At 38.3% G+C, this 15,623-nt stretch overlaps 2 protein-coding genes across 4 annotated transcripts; both read right to left on the minus strand.

Moving 5' to 3' along the window:
- Positions 1 to 1,832: 1,832 nt before the first annotated feature.
- Positions 1,833 to 12,122, minus strand: LOC114520954. Of its 3 annotated transcripts, none has more exons than XM_028541306.1 (5): positions 11,940 to 12,122; positions 6,062 to 6,807; positions 3,517 to 3,773; positions 2,997 to 3,156; positions 1,833 to 2,415 (listed from the first exon to the last, which is right to left on the minus strand). In XM_028541306.1, the coding sequence occupies exons 2-5, from the start codon at positions 6,402 to 6,404 to the stop codon at positions 2,213 to 2,215; spliced, it is 963 nt and encodes a 320-aa protein (XP_028397107.1). In that variant the 5' UTR covers positions 6,405 to 6,807; positions 11,940 to 12,122; the 3' UTR covers positions 1,833 to 2,212. The 3 variants fall into 3 exon arrangements, with proteins under 3 accessions (XP_028397107.1, XP_028397108.1, XP_028397109.1); XM_028541307.1 differs by lacking the exon at positions 11,940 to 12,122 and adding an exon at positions 10,698 to 10,754; XM_028541308.1 differs by lacking the exon at positions 11,940 to 12,122 and adding an exon at positions 10,101 to 10,258.
- A 657-nt stretch (positions 12,123 to 12,779) lies between these two features.
- On the minus strand, positions 12,780 to 15,296 carry LOC114520898. Its single transcript, XM_028541243.1, has 3 exons — positions 14,753 to 15,296; positions 13,951 to 14,111; positions 12,780 to 13,113 (listed from the first exon to the last, which is right to left on the minus strand). The coding sequence occupies exons 1-3, from the start codon at positions 15,192 to 15,194 to the stop codon at positions 13,069 to 13,071; spliced, it is 648 nt and encodes a 215-aa protein (XP_028397044.1). The 5' UTR covers positions 15,195 to 15,296; the 3' UTR covers positions 12,780 to 13,068.
- Positions 15,297 to 15,623: the final 327 nt, after the last annotated feature.

The raw sequence follows: 15,623 nt of genomic DNA on the forward strand, positions 1-15,623 counted from the left end.
GCAAGATTGAAACAACCACAGGCAGTTGTTCTGGTGGAATCGATGCCGGCCGACATCAAACCAACAAGCATGGACGCCATTCTTCAATCTTTCTGGTGATTTATCGTTGGCAGAGAGAAATTCAAACAACGATCGTTTGTGACCATTGGCTGTCTTGACCATCTCCTGCTGTTTTGCTAACACTCTATCTAATATGTTCAAACCACTGGAGTTTACGTCAATTATGCTTTTCTTCAACGTGGGTCGTGGAATCGTTAGGGTTTAAAGTACTTATAAAAAGGAGCAGCGTGCAGCATCTTTCCGATCGTATATATTAAGCATAATACGAGCTGAATTCACGAATGCGACTGCTTCGGGATCCGCGGGGTCGTCGTAGAAACCAAGACGTTGATTGAACAAGAACGCGGCGAACGACTCTACGGTCCAAAAGTTCAGTTCTTCTTTGTTGTTCACCACTCCGTCTGGTCCAATACAACGTGCTGCTCGCTCTGCGAACTCGTTCGCTATAGTATTCAACAAGGAATATCTCACTCACGTCTTTGGGACGCAGCATCTTCGGCGAGAGCAGTGATCTATCAGGATACCATATTTCATAGTCGTTTGAGGCGAGCCCAACACCAAAGCCTGTCTCCTCCATCATCTCGGCAACTGCCTCGAAGCCGGGTCGCATCTGAAGTTCATTTTCTGTGCGCAAGACGTTGGTCGTGGCGTCGACATCGGAAATGCTCACTATACGACTGTCCAGCAGTTTTTCGCTGTAAATCGGGCCGTATTTATCAAAGCGCTTCTCCAAGACTTCAAAGAACGTCCCTCTGGACATCCCGTAGTCCAACAGATTTCGAATTGTTCCTTTTGGGCCAGGAATGGCCGAGAATGGCAACACTTCTTTGTGTGATGCTACAACGGTGGTCGAAGTACGCGCAATCGCTTTCAAAGACCACGGTAAGTTAAAGAAGAGACGACCTTCGAAAGAACGGACTAGAAACACCATTGTTTATAAGCTGCCGAGTCAGTATTCCACCAAATAGTTGACGTTCAAATGAATCCTCAGTCACCGTGGTGTGTATATAACAGAAATCTCGGGGTAAAATAGATAAATGAGAAAATATATTCATTGACGTTTAGGTCATGCAGACTCAGTTTTACCAACAGTGGCGGGTTCTGGTTCAGGGTTGCACTTACATTGGTCATTAATTATTCTGTAGTAGAGCTCGCGTAGGGCCATTTTAAGCCCCGTTTACACTACACTCGATTTATTGTCACGGCACGGCTAAAATGCGTACCCGTGCCCATTTCATCCGTGCCCGGCCTTTGTCTTGGTAGCCTGACCACTAGTAAAATGGACACGGGTACACATTTTAGCCGTGCCGTGCCGATAAATTGACTGTGGTGTAAATGGGGGTAAACTCTGCTGCGCCTACGCAGCCATCTTGTTCCAAAAGATGGTGAACTGCCATTTTCGACGGAAAGATGTGTTGCCGAGATGCGTTGTTGAGAAAGAAATAAATAAATATTAAGACGACGTTAACGTTTGCGGATAACGGATTAACAGCGATGACCCTCAAAGAAATTTCAAAACAAGTATGCAACATTTAAATGAGTGTTTAATTTGCATTTCAATACCAAAGAAAATCAGGATGAAGTGTTCACTGTCCCGGTCGGTATAAACCCCGGTTGTATGAATAACGAACATTCCTTTGTTCACAATTTTGACGAAAGCCTATTTTTCTTCGTACGAACCCCCTAACAGAAAGTTTCTAATATTCTTGTACGTTTGCATGGTGACAATCGATAAGTAATTAAGCTTGTAGGTACACCACGTAAGTATATATTACTGCAAAGCTTTCGATTATCAATTGCACTGATGAAGACCCGGGTTAAAGGACCGAAAGCTTTGCAGTATTATATACTTATGTGGTGTATACCTAGAAAGTTTCTAATAGTGAACCCCTGTGCATTGCATTACTATGGCCCAAAAGGTGAACCTTCAGGCCTGGTTCTCATATATCGCCATTCATCGGCGATATCTACTTTCGGTGGTGATTGATGAATAAAATCGAAAAGAATTATCTATTCATTGGTCACGTACAGTGGTTTGTAGAACATCGCCGATGCATTACGAGATATAAGAACCAGGCTTTATATCGTATATATTTCGGTTGATAAGATTGAATAAAAAATGAAAATTGTAAGGTTTTTCTCGTGAATATGTTCACTTCGCATATCTTGCGCGTAAATGAAATGGAAATTTAATTCTGTTGGAACGTGTACCGAATCCTCGCCGCCTGAGAAACACCACAATGATCACTGTGCCAATTATGACCACAGTTGGAATAATCACTCCCAGTATTATCGCTATCGTAGGGTCGTTGGTTTGTTCTTCTGGTTTCTTCCTTTTTGGTGAATCAGCGGCAACTAAGTAGATACGTAGGAGAAAAAATGATGATATAATGTGGAATCACATATGGAACGGTATAGAATGGCAGCATAAGCGCATTGTATGATAGCGTATCATGAATATTATCTTCGTACACCTTAGAATTTGTATCGAGTGGTAATCTACACTACACTACAGTAGAGATTAAGTTGCCATCCTATCATAGTGTACTGTACGTTTACCGTGTCCGTATAGATGGTTATTTCAAGGTAGTATTAGTATGTTGAGATATTGCTTGCTATTGTTACTGGCAAGAGGTGATATTGATCATGAAAATGGATAGAGTGAAGTGAAGTAATGGAATGGGTATGGTATGGCATGGTATAGGTCAGGTATGGTATGGTATGGTATGGTATGGTATGGTATGGTATGGCATGGTATAGGTCAGGTATGGTGTGGTATGGTGTGTCATTTGTTTCCTTTTATGGTATGGCACGGCATGGTATGGTATGGTATGGTATGGTATGGTATGGTATGGTATGGTATGGTGTCATTTGTTTCCTTTAACCCCAACTCAGCTCGGGTTTTTAAATTGTCTTCCAATCATGCATGTACGTACTAGTATAGTTCCCTGTTGCTTTAAAAGTCAGACACGACTCCAATGGATCACGTATGATATCCTCATGTGATTTGGGTTCGGGTCGTCGACACATAATAGAGAATCGTAAAAGCCTTCCTGTTATGGTGTCTCTGCTCTCTGGGTCTAAGTGTACGGTATTCTAAAAAGAAAAGTAGAAAAACCATGTGTATAGAGCGATAAAAGTTTCACGGTGTCCGTGCCGTCGAGAAACCAAGTCGTGCTAGGTTGTAGGCAATTAAACTGTTGTGACACAAAAACTTTTATAGGTTAACGCTTGATTGATTTGCGTTTAAAAAATGTAGCTCTATCACTAATTTGATTGGAGAGATGATGTCAAGGTTAGATAAGTTAGATTGACTTTTGGCTCGATAATCTTCTGGCAATTCACTGTGGCAAAGGTCGTTTAGTTGCCCAGAGTTTAGTTTTTACATTGTGACAACACTGAAGAGACAACAGACAGATTACTAAACATGATTAAAGGTGTTTGAAACTTCCTTACCCAACTTATATGAAAATATCCTCTTGAAACAAAGAATTGAAAATCCTCGAAACGAAAATCAATCTTCGACCAAATGCCAGTTTTTGACAGCGCAGTCACATTTAAGAGACTGCAAAGCTCAAAATCTCTATTCGAAACGTTGAAACCTCCTGCAATGCCGTGACCGTCGTCTAGGTACAGTAACGGTGTCGGATCGTCGAGCTCGTCCCATACCCACCCGGTCGAGTGACGCCACGAGCCGAAACGAAGGTCACAACCTTCAAATAAAAAAAAACAAAGTTGTATGTTCAAGGCTCTTTAATTTCCTTCCTCTATCGGCTTTTCTTCTTTTGGTCACAAGGATTTCTTTCCATTGTTAATGGAAGTGGCAAAAAATGGGAGTGGCTCAGTCAAGAACAGAACTAAGAGAATTCCTCGTTTTAAACGTATACGAGTAAACTCAACCTCCGTCTAAAACCATTGTAAATGAGTTGTTAGCTGAGCTATTCGTAATCGAACTAATTTTAATTTACTTTGTGTGCTTATTTTGATAGTACTGCACGTAGAAACGTATTTTCAAATCCCAAAAGCGTAATTAGTTGCACAGCCTTGCAAATACGTATGGTATACACCCTGTATCAAAATAATCCTGACGATCCTGGTGCCTAAAAATACAGGGTGTGCTGAAAGAAAAAGGAACCCACATACATAAAAATATATACGTTAAACCATGTTTTTTCATGCTGCACAGAAAATATGAAATGCCAGACGCAAAGACATGTCAAGATGATTATTGACGATTGTGTAATCACATTTTGGGAATGATAATTCGGTCAGCGACTACATTAATGAACGAGTTCACGTTTGTTGGGACAGCCTGTATAGAGGGAGCGCTTGAAATAGGCTTGCCACTTTTCATCGGAATCCCCATCAAAAGAGGGTGTGCTCTTAGTGTGCGTTTAAATTTTTCGTGTGTTTATATGGGCGTGTACGTAAGCGCCCACTACTTCCAGGCGTAGTTTCGAATGCACTGATCTTGTAATATACAGGAATATAAACGCAGGAACCACACCTATCGAACGCCTAGGTAGTATCACGTTCTTATAGTCAATCTCAAAATCCTAGATATCCCGACAGCAAGACATTATATTTTTCTCTTCCGTGTTTTGGTTCAAACGTTTACGACGTGGGCTAATCGTTTTTTATGCGAACAATTGCTATATATCTAATCAAAACTCACACGGGACTTACATGAAAAAATAAATCATTACTGAGCGGGGAATTGATAGACAGGCAACAGTCATTCTTATGAAAATATGCTATGCTATCATGCACTATACTTTATCGGATTAGTAATATGCCTTGATATATATTGTTGACACCGTTCATGAGGAGAAGTCTATGTACGCGGTTGAAAAATCAAACGTTAGTTTTTTGTTACTTCGTTGTTATTTCTATATATCTTGTTACCTCTCTGTTATTCTATTTTACGTTTGTCAACCAATGTATTTTCTAATTGCAGCGAGTTAAATTGTCAGGTTGTTGGCACGGTTTCTGATCATAAAAAAATAAAGGTGAAAGGTTTCTGGTAAAAGGTGGCAGCTGAGAATAATTGGATAAGGATCCATTACGCATGACTTGACCACTGACCTAAATATACGTATGCTATTTAGCATACGTCAGTGGACTTGACCCACGAGGGTTGTTGCTAGGTAACAAGAACAACAAATCGTGACTTACGAGACGTTTTGAATAGTTGTATGAAAAAGACGACACAACCAGGATATTTCAATATTTGTTAGTGTAAGCTATCGCATAATGTTTTACGCCCTTGACCAGCTGAGGCCTGCCCATTGGCACGTAGTAGGCTTGCCTTCGAGTCTTGACTGACATATTTACCTTCCAGAAACTGGTTTATATCTCCCACACGACTTATAGCATAGCTGTATTACGATCCGATTAGCCAAGGAAAGTAAACAACTCCATGAAAGTAAAACCCTTCCTCCATTTATTCTAAAACTCAGTTATTCATGTCGAAAATGAATTGTTTTCATAGAAAAAGGAGTGTCATCTGGTGAAATATCCATCGTGGGCGAAATTACTATTGGTTTTAAATTTTCCTTATCTTCAATTTATTAGCCTGCTAGGAAAAGGAGTTTATGGCTAGGGTAGAATTCTCTTTTAAAATCTTCACATGGGCATAGGGAAAATGCCCATAGACATAACTCAAGGCTGGCAGGCTACATTTTCTCGCCTTTTCACAACCAAATTCAAATTCTTTGATTGTTTTCGCAATGTCAGTCATTGCATGTCATCGAAAAGCTATTTAGATTAAATTAATGCTTTGTTGTGTACAGAGTTGCCTGCAAATGAGGCGATTATGTAGTCACGTAGACTCACAATGGATTCTAAGATTGTCGATTGATTCTGACTTCGCGTCAGTCTGCTTTCGAGAACCTAAATGGTCTGCCTATGTCTCAAAAATTCCTTTGACGGAGGAAGCGGCTTGAAATTCCTCTTATTAAAATTCATGAACTTTGGCGATTTTAACTCAATCATCGCTTACCTTTGCGAAGCCAGACGTTATGGACACAACGTCTTTTGCCGGCCGAATAAAGTGGACTTTTATTCTTGCACGTACACGGATAACCACTGATGAGTTGTCCGTTCCTTTCACACATCTCGGGCTTTCTTTTCTCGCTGCAGTTCATAGTCTTCGCTTCGAAGTGTGGCATTACGCTTTCTCTGGTCGGACATATGTTGACGCGGTCCGGGAGATTGAGATTCTCATCGCGGATTACAGTCAGTAGCACGTCCATCTCAGCATCTTCAGATGCCGAGCAAAATATCACGAGTAACAACAGAGTAGAAGGCAGAACGTAAATTATTTTCCTTTTCTTCGGCAACATGCTTCGTCTCAGTGGCTAGTTGTTCCGGAATATACTGCCTCGATGGGCCAATGTGGTATAACTTTGAGATAAAAGCTCCTTGTTTAAATGCGATGATATAAAAAAAGACCAGCTCTTTTAAGTTGACATTTTGAACTCTTGTGCCAATCTTCAGGTATATATAAACATCTTTACATTTGTTTTTTAACTGACAAGTAACGTCATTCGTTTCCACAGTGTTAGTAAGCGAATGTTTATTCAGTGTAGTTCATATTCCACGACCTACGCGACAATTATGCTCTCCTCATTTCGCGAATTTATCGTCAAACCAGGTGGCGTAGGGTTGATCTGCTTTTTCAATGGCAAACAAGCTTTAGTAGGAGTTGTCAGCTCCCTTTCTCGGGAATTTCGCCGTCAGTTCGCGCTGGCAACAAACAAACAGAGGTATTAAGGTATTACATAAATCCCCTTTATCGATATAACTTCACAACCACAAAACTACGAGCAATCTTATTAAGACTAAAATTGCTTCATTGATTTTGACATTTTTGTTAGACCGTCTGATTAATTTTTGCTCAGCGGATTCTGAATTGATGTTGTGACTTTACATTCGTGTCGAGGCCGGTATAATAATATGTAATGAAAAACCTAACTTGTTTGGACAATATATTGACGTCTTACAAATATATTGTTTTTACTTGAAGGGCGCCCTGCATCGATTTATATATGTATATTTCTTCAGCACATGCATGGATCGTTTTCCGCGTATACCAAATATATCTTTTTGTCATTTTGATTAAAATGAAAAAGAGTTTGACGCAGATACGGAAAGTTTTGTATTCAATACTTTTTAAAATTTATGGCTTCTAATTAAGACTCGAAAGTTGCGAATTTTTATACTGCTGCAGCATGGAACGAGCGTATACATGCAAGCACAAGTCTGGAATACCTAACCCATGCATTGTGGTCAACTTATCTGAATTCTCTTCAGCGGGGTGCAGGCGAAGGCGTGAAAGAGATGAGATATATCCTGGATACGAAAATACGAGTTTTTTGTTTCTTAGTTCGGGCGTATATCTCAAGGAGATTATTAGGATTAAGCAATTGACACCAGCATTTGAAGCCGGAATATGCATGCCTAACAGCCATCCTTGTAGAACGAGGAAACCAAATTCTATTCTTGCCGCGCTACCAATACAAAGGCCGAACACGGATAAAGTTTGTACACGTTACATAGTGCACGTTTTAGCCGTGCCTTGCCGATAATTTGTGGATGCTGTAAACGGAAAGGTCCTTTAATCTTACATCCCAACTTCTGAAACATTTCCTCAACAAAATTCCTACTTGTTATACTTATTTAATAATGTCTTATGACATGACGTTGTGTCTTGTATATGTATTAATTTATATAGTTGATATAGATGTTGTCAGATGTTGTAAATTTTTACACGGCCATATAAGAAAAGCAGCCATTTTATACTTTTGTTAAGCCCGTTCTCACTAGGCGGATTTATTCGCGCGACGCGAAGTGATATCTGAAATTCGGTGATGTGATTGGTTTGCGAAAAATTTCGCCGCGAAAAAGTAGAAACGCTTCCTACTTTTTATCTGCTCGCGCGAATCAATTCGCCTAGTGGAAAACGACCTTTATACACGCTTTAAACATAATCATATATATAGATTATATTTTATAATATATATATTATGTTTGATAAACTACCGCGTATAAAGATTTTTAAATCATTAATAAATCAGTAATAATAATCCAATGCCAACTGACATGCACTTCTTCAAACATTACAGGGAGGTTCAGTGTTGTGTTTCGATTTCTTTACAAAATCGTTCTCACTTAATGCAATCAGTGAAGTACTAGCTATATCGTATCAGTCCGCGAACGTGGTATAGTTGGTTGCACAGAAATACACGGTTCTCGAATCGCTAATGACAGACAAAAAATTGCTATTTTCTATTCTATTAGGATCAGGAAAATCGGATATTATGTTAGGATGTGGTGTTAAGAAAGGTGTGTTAAGATCGCGAAGAATTAGGTTACAAACAAAATCTCCAATGTACAAAAATAAGATTTCAAAGAATTAGAAAAACCGTCATAGCTTAGATTCATGAGTCTAAATTCGCGTTAAAGAAGCGGCGAGATCACGAATCACGCGGCTTTGAACTTTGAATTTGAACTATTCACGGTCACGCGGAACATAGCTACACGTCACGCGGATCACGGAGGTAATTTTTAGAAATCACGCCCCGGCCATGATGAGGAAAATAATATAATCACTCGTCGGCGAAAATAACCCTGTACGACCCTCTATTATAGAATTACACAAAATTCGCGAAACTTGCAGGTTTTAACGAAAGTAAATTCCTTGCAAGGAAAGTAAATTTTAAGTAAATGTAAACAAGACATCACATGCTGCAGTGTGAATGTGAAAACATAGCAGACAAGCAGTCTCCGTACGTAGTCAGCTGGGCGATGGCTACGACGGCTACGTCTCATCAGTACATTTGGTGTAATCATACAAGTAACTACAACTTACGTGTAAATTTGCACTGCTCGAATGTAAACATATCTTAACACTAAATAGGTGTATATTAACGCTATCGTAAAGTGTAATAGAACTTGTGAGTTAGGTAAGGGTCCACTGTTTTAATGTAAACCGGTTAAGTTTGTGTATAGATGGATAATTTTTTCTTTTTATACCAAGAGAGTGTTATAGGAACGCTAGCATGGTGTGAGCATGTGTATTGCTACACTCAAATGTGGTCTTCGATTCAACATAAAACTTACAGTATTTGGTGTTATCCTACACCATTTTGGTGTTGGCGTAACACTGCGAGACTGTGAGATTTACAGTGCAATATGACGAAGACGAAGATAGTTACTATTTCAACGGTTATGAAAATGCTGGAAAAGCATTTATTTTAAAGGACCACCAGTTTTATTATATTCATTATAAATGGTTAAAAATAGTGTGATTAATTCCCAAATCGCACTATTTTTGAGCATTAATCACAAAATTTATAAGCCAATAAGATTGAAGCTCTGCACCACAATAACCAATCAGATATAGTATTTCAGTGATTAAACCATTAAAGTCTAATATAGGTTAATCACTGTTACATCGAACTAAGGGTAATTTTAGACACTTATAGGGTGATTGTAAAAATGTGTAATTATAGCTTTCGTGAAACCAGCCAAAGATGACCCGCGTAAAGAATTTACTGATTGCTGTTTCGAAAATAAGCCGTTTGGTTATTTCGAAGTTGTCTGCGCGGAAGAGGTTATAGTGAAGAATGAAGTGTCTCGGTCTAACTGTGAAAAAGTGAACACATCTTTACTTGCCAGCGTAACTGTCGTAACAGCGTCCACTAGAAATGTGAATTGTTTTCAAGCGTGCCTTGAGAAGTGATAGCAAGATCTGAATTTGATTCGTACGTGATAAATTACTTTGTAGTTTTGCCAGTCAAGAAGCGCTGCAATAAAAACATCATTATATATTGACATTTGTACGCAAGCCTGCATGCGTGGGCGGACAAACGACAAATGGCTCGGTGTAAGTGTTTAACAAATACTAAGTTGTTAAAATGTCAAGTCTCGCATGTTCATGTAGTCGCGTTACCAAACAAAAGGCTTCCTCGCCAAGCATTCTTTATCTATTCATAGGGTCATGCGCGCGCGATGCGTATATAGATAATATTGTATACCTAATGTCGAACAATTTAGAATATCATACATCTGTCGCTCGCACGTCTTGCACATGTACCAGTTACTTCCTGTTTTTAATATACTTCGCATCTATTCTATGAATATAAGAGCAATGACTGTATACATGAATATATCACTTTTCATTGTAGTGACTACATTATTTTATCTATGAACTTATATAACTGACTTTTGTATGGGTGTAGTAATCTAGCCATAATGTTGCATTGACATTTGAGATATGTTGTATTTAGTCATATCGTTATGCATAGCTAGCTATATATATTTACTTATTGGTCGTTACCTATTGGAACATTTTTTTGATAAACGAATATAAAGGTTATTGAAGTCAGTGTATAAAATCGTTATTATATATATTGACGATGATTTAGTAAATCGAAATAAAATGACTTCACTTTTAGCTGTGCTTATATAGGCTCGAGAGTTTAGAAGTCAACATTTTAGATGTTTCGTATTATCCATTTCTCATGAATATGGCAGTTTTATTCGGTTTTAAGGTTATTGGACGTGATATATGAATATTTTTGAATTTTAAATGATATATATACAATAACCAACAATATATATCGTCTACCTACCGATTTTATTGCATATTTTCACACGCAGATAAGAGGAACTATGTACAGTGGCGGTTAATAGAGCGTGTAAATTTATGCAAAACTCGTTTCTTGTGTCCGGCATAGTCCTTGTAAGTTGTAATATTTACTAAAACAACTGTTACCTCATTAACTCAACTGTCATCATTTTTTTCGAAATGGCAAATATATTAATTATACGGACAGTGAGACAGTCATTTAAAAAGTTTGTTCAATTAAAAAGGTAAAACATGACGCATTATCATTATACATCTCAAAAAAATCCAAGATGTCGGAATATTCAGCTTTTTAAGACTGTGGCACAGTGGCAGATAATTTTAGTGCAAACCACAGTATTAACTGTGTGCAAACAAAGGCGTAGCTAAGGCGGGGATTGAGAAAATTCAACCTAAAAACGCGAAAGCTTCTTATGTAACCTCATGCCGTCAGTAATGCAAAACGTCAGTAGGTGACTTGCCCAACGAAATTAGTCAAATTACTCATCATTAATGCCATAGTATCCTGCATAGAATGTTTAACACGAGTATTATCTGAATTAAGTCACATTGGCCCCATGCTTCGTAAAATATCATCTGCCAATAGCTATAATTCTTGCAAAGCATCGTGCCATGAAATGTCATAATGGTTAAGTCCATTGCGCACATTACATGCAAGAAGAAAATGGTTTTCATAAAACATAATTCGTCGTAATTCACATGTCATAATTCGTTGTACTTCTTTATGACGACATGCCGTGAATTATGACGAAATACTGTATGTCAACTTACGAAATACTGTATGTCTTTACAGCTGTGATGTAAAGGCATATGCATTGAAAGGTCATAAGACAACATTTATAGTGCAAATATGTAAAGGTCTGTTCACACGATCCAATTTTGTTGGATCCAATTCACTTCTGACGTATGGAATGAAGTCAGGTTATTGATAAAGCACAGATCTGTGATAAAGCAAAACTGCGTTGGTTTAAGTTGATTTGCTGCCCACATAAATTGCAAGTCGACAGACTATAAAACATACATCAGAAGTGAATTGGACGCAACAAAATTCGATCATGTAAACAGACTAACGACATGCATAGACAACAGTCACGACTAACGAGAGATGCAGAATTTATGTGCTGTCTCTAATTTGTGGAAACTTCAATCGTTTCAGCATAACATCATTAAAACCAACTGAGTGAGAGCTTGCGAGGTTCCTCGAGTCTTGAAATAATCATTAATTTACCTGTTCTGTGATTTTATTAAATTTGCACCCTTTATCTCGTGGAGTCGTGGGAGTCTTTAGACTTGACTCCGTCCAGCTTCATGCCGATGAGCTTTTATAATCTGTGTACCTTGGAAAATTGTAACGACAGTGTATTTGTTGCTGGAATTCAATATTTACGTGATATTTAGAGCTCATAAGTCACTCAGTGACTCAGATCAGATCATGTGCATGGGATCATATTCCATCGGCACAGCTTGATGTAATTTTAGACAGGACAGGCAGAAAACAAATTTAATCAGATCTGGTTAACTGAAGTTGATGTCTCAAGAAAGTGAGCCTTAACTTTCCAATTGGCAAAGTTTCTATGGTTTTCAACGCCTGTCATAGCCAACCTGAGATGGGTATTAATTATACTATAGTTCGGGACAGCGCAGCAGAAATCTATACGAGTCTTGATGTTTTTCAGGTACCGGCGGTAGTCTATCACTCAATACTCATGACAAAGTTACCTGGAAATATTTATGTGCATGTGCTGTTAGGGTTCACTTTTTTGAGGTGAAGATTTGATATGTGTGACATGATATACAAAATCCAATTCCCAATCATTCGTCCAGATTAATTTTATTTTTTCCCAGCGTGTACGAGACGCGATTTGGCTGGGGCATCCTCGTACCCAGGTCTTCTCACGGCGTGTGAGGGCGTGTGTCGAAATGTTAGCTATTTAGTAGCTATTTTAGCTATTTAGCTATTCTCGTTCGCAGGTTTTCCGCGTGCTGCATATTTTAGCTCCTTGTGTAATTTGATTATGCAAATCAGCAAAAGCCATAAATAGAAGATTTAAGAGAAGTTTCTCTGTGTTTCAGAACTTTTGTTATGAACAATATTTAAATTTTAAATACAAATTTATCACATTCGTGTGATAATAATCAAGTCGACAACTTGATTACCCAATGGAATGAACTTCAACTAAATTATTTCATAATCTTACATAAAACATTGACTGAAAACATTGTCTCGAAGAGTTATCTAAAACCAGAAGATCTTCGTTAAGCCTTAAGGCTAAGAACCTTCGTGTAGCGCTATACTATACTATAGTATGTACAATCGTGAATCGTAGTGTCCATTCTGATATTTTTTAAGTCTTCGTCTATCTCGAAATCTGGGCTTTACCATTTGATTGTCTTGGTCGGAGCTGAAACGGAACAAAGCAACAATAAATATTGAATTTACAAACCAGCATGACGCGCTTGGTATTTCGATCACGAGGCATTTATATAATCCCAGCAACAAGTTGTCTAAATTGTTAAATTTGCCCTCCTCAACTTAATATCTTCACGTTCGTAAATGATCCATAAGACACACACTAAACAAGGAAGTTGAACGAGAGAGGGTAATAAAAGAAAGTGTTCTTGACTTTTTAAAACGCGATGAATGTAAAAGCTTATTTTTAGACAAGAAAAAATATGAAGTTAATTAAGAATACAAGGAAAGTTTTTGCAAGGAAGACCTTATAAATATGCCTCACAACTGGGCCGCAAGTGATAGAATTTCTAAGAACAGGCACAATGGTTAATTGTTGCAGTGGTGCAACATTCAACACACATTCAAGATTATAAATTTAGATTTCCTGATTCAGTTGATAACGTTTTGTTCTACACTAAATTTGCTGCCATAAGCAATATATCTAATCATTTATGGTTGTGACATGCATGTGTAAGCTTCCTCTTCCAAACGCAAGCAAGATTTGATTTAAAAATTATACACACAATTCCAAACTACCAAACACAATAATTATGTAATGGTTTAGTTTCCATCACAAGGTCATGGCGACTCTTATGTATCTCTAAATAACTACAATCAATAATTGTCGCACAGTACACAGATGAGAGATCACGATATAATAAAAAGAACGAACAGTATTTTTTAATTTGCCATTTTTTTCACAAGATGACTTTGAAATCACCGATATCACAATCTGTTTTGCTCAAATTGGGATTGTTTTTGTCTGGAGCCTTTAATCTTTGCATACCTTCGGCATATATTGATCCAACGTCGATTGTTTGCCAGTCGGACGCCCGCTGCTCGCCTTTCTTGTCTGAACGCGTTTACATAGTTTGGGGACTCCCGCTAATTCGCCGTTGAATTTTATTTTTCTAGAAGTGCCACGTCCCTTCTTTGCCCGCAAATAATCTAAAAGAAAAAGGGTTTTTTGGTTGGCAACAATGTTCGAGTATGAATTCAGTAGACCGTATTTCAGATTAGGGGTTAAAATTAAGGGCTTTCAGGGTTATATTGGACAGATTTTGCGACAGACATACAGTTCCGTGTTTGACAATACGCTTGAAGACATTATCATGGCCTTTGTGATTTAAAACGTTTTTAGTAGGACTGAACCACAGGAATGTTAGCAGATAGAATGTTTTTTCAAAAATATAAGTCACGGTGTTACTCATAATCTCGAATTTCAGAACAACCCTACCTACACAGGCCATAACCATATAGGGGTAATATTACACGCACGCCTCAAAATAAGCTGTCATCAGCAGATGACCAGCTAAAATATATGTTGGTAGCTTTATATTGCTTGATCTACTAGTAAACCTGAAATTATATAACATTCATTGTTTACAATCGAGTTTATACACCAAGCTAATTGACATAATTTCACGTGTATACGAATCAGACAGTTAAAATTACAATCGACAATTGGCGGAAGTTATAAACTAGGCGCGATTGCAAATCATATATATATATATATATATATATATATACAATAATTATTATTACACTCGACAACATTGCATGCCGTAAAATTGTGTGATTTTAAACACCTGTGATCCTTGGCGATTTTCTCAATCTTTTTGCGGTCAGCCGTTCGGGGGTTCTGAAACATGTTTCTTGGGCGTTTGATGTTGCATTTCTTGTTTGTGCATTCGATCCATCATCACGCGTGTTGACTACGTTTGATTGTGGCGTGATTCTGTCAGATATTCGACCATTTGATTCGTCGCTAGTCGCAAATCCAACGCTACGATTGTCGCCAATTCTTTGCCATGAAAAGTCCCCGTCCAGAGGTTTCAGCTTCACGAAGTCAAAATTCCATCGTCGTTTCTTTTCGTCTGTAATTCGTTTTAGCTCTGTCTCCAATTCAGTCCGTAGCTGCTCGTGGTCAATTGGCCCAAATAAATTCCGACAACAAGAACGGCTTATTCCCAGCTCTAAACATTTGCTGTTCGAAGGCGAGGCATGATGTACAACGCTACCAACACTCATGATACAATCTCATAAACGTTCACAATGTAAAACGTTACAAAAACTACGCAGAAATGCAACAATAGCCGACCATATATTGCAATTGCAACGTAATTCGCTTACTCACACTTGGCAAAGCGTAGTAAAAATTTTTCAATGAGTGTTTCCGGTTTTTTCGAATTCGCGCGCTCTGATTGGCTCATTTCTGTCTTGAATGCCCGTGTCGCCTAGTAACAAACAAAAGGGCGGAAGAAATAAAGCGACAAGAAAAAAATGTCGATTTCACTACAAATTTGGCGGGAACGTTTTGTCCACGTGATAAACACACCTTGATCGGGGAAGAGGGAGGGGGGATTTCTTGCATTGTATGTATTTTGTTAAAGCGTTTCCCGCTGGCTATCTTATCGCGTACTCACTTTTTGTCGCCATATTTGTTTTACATAAAAAATA

The sequence above is a fragment of the Dendronephthya gigantea genome, unplaced genomic scaffold (assembly GCF_004324835.1).
Source record: "Dendronephthya gigantea isolate DGI-Jeju-01 unplaced genomic scaffold, DenGig_1.0 000018F, whole genome shotgun sequence".
Classification (NCBI taxonomy): Eukaryota; Metazoa; Cnidaria; class Anthozoa; order Malacalcyonacea; family Nephtheidae; genus Dendronephthya; species Dendronephthya gigantea.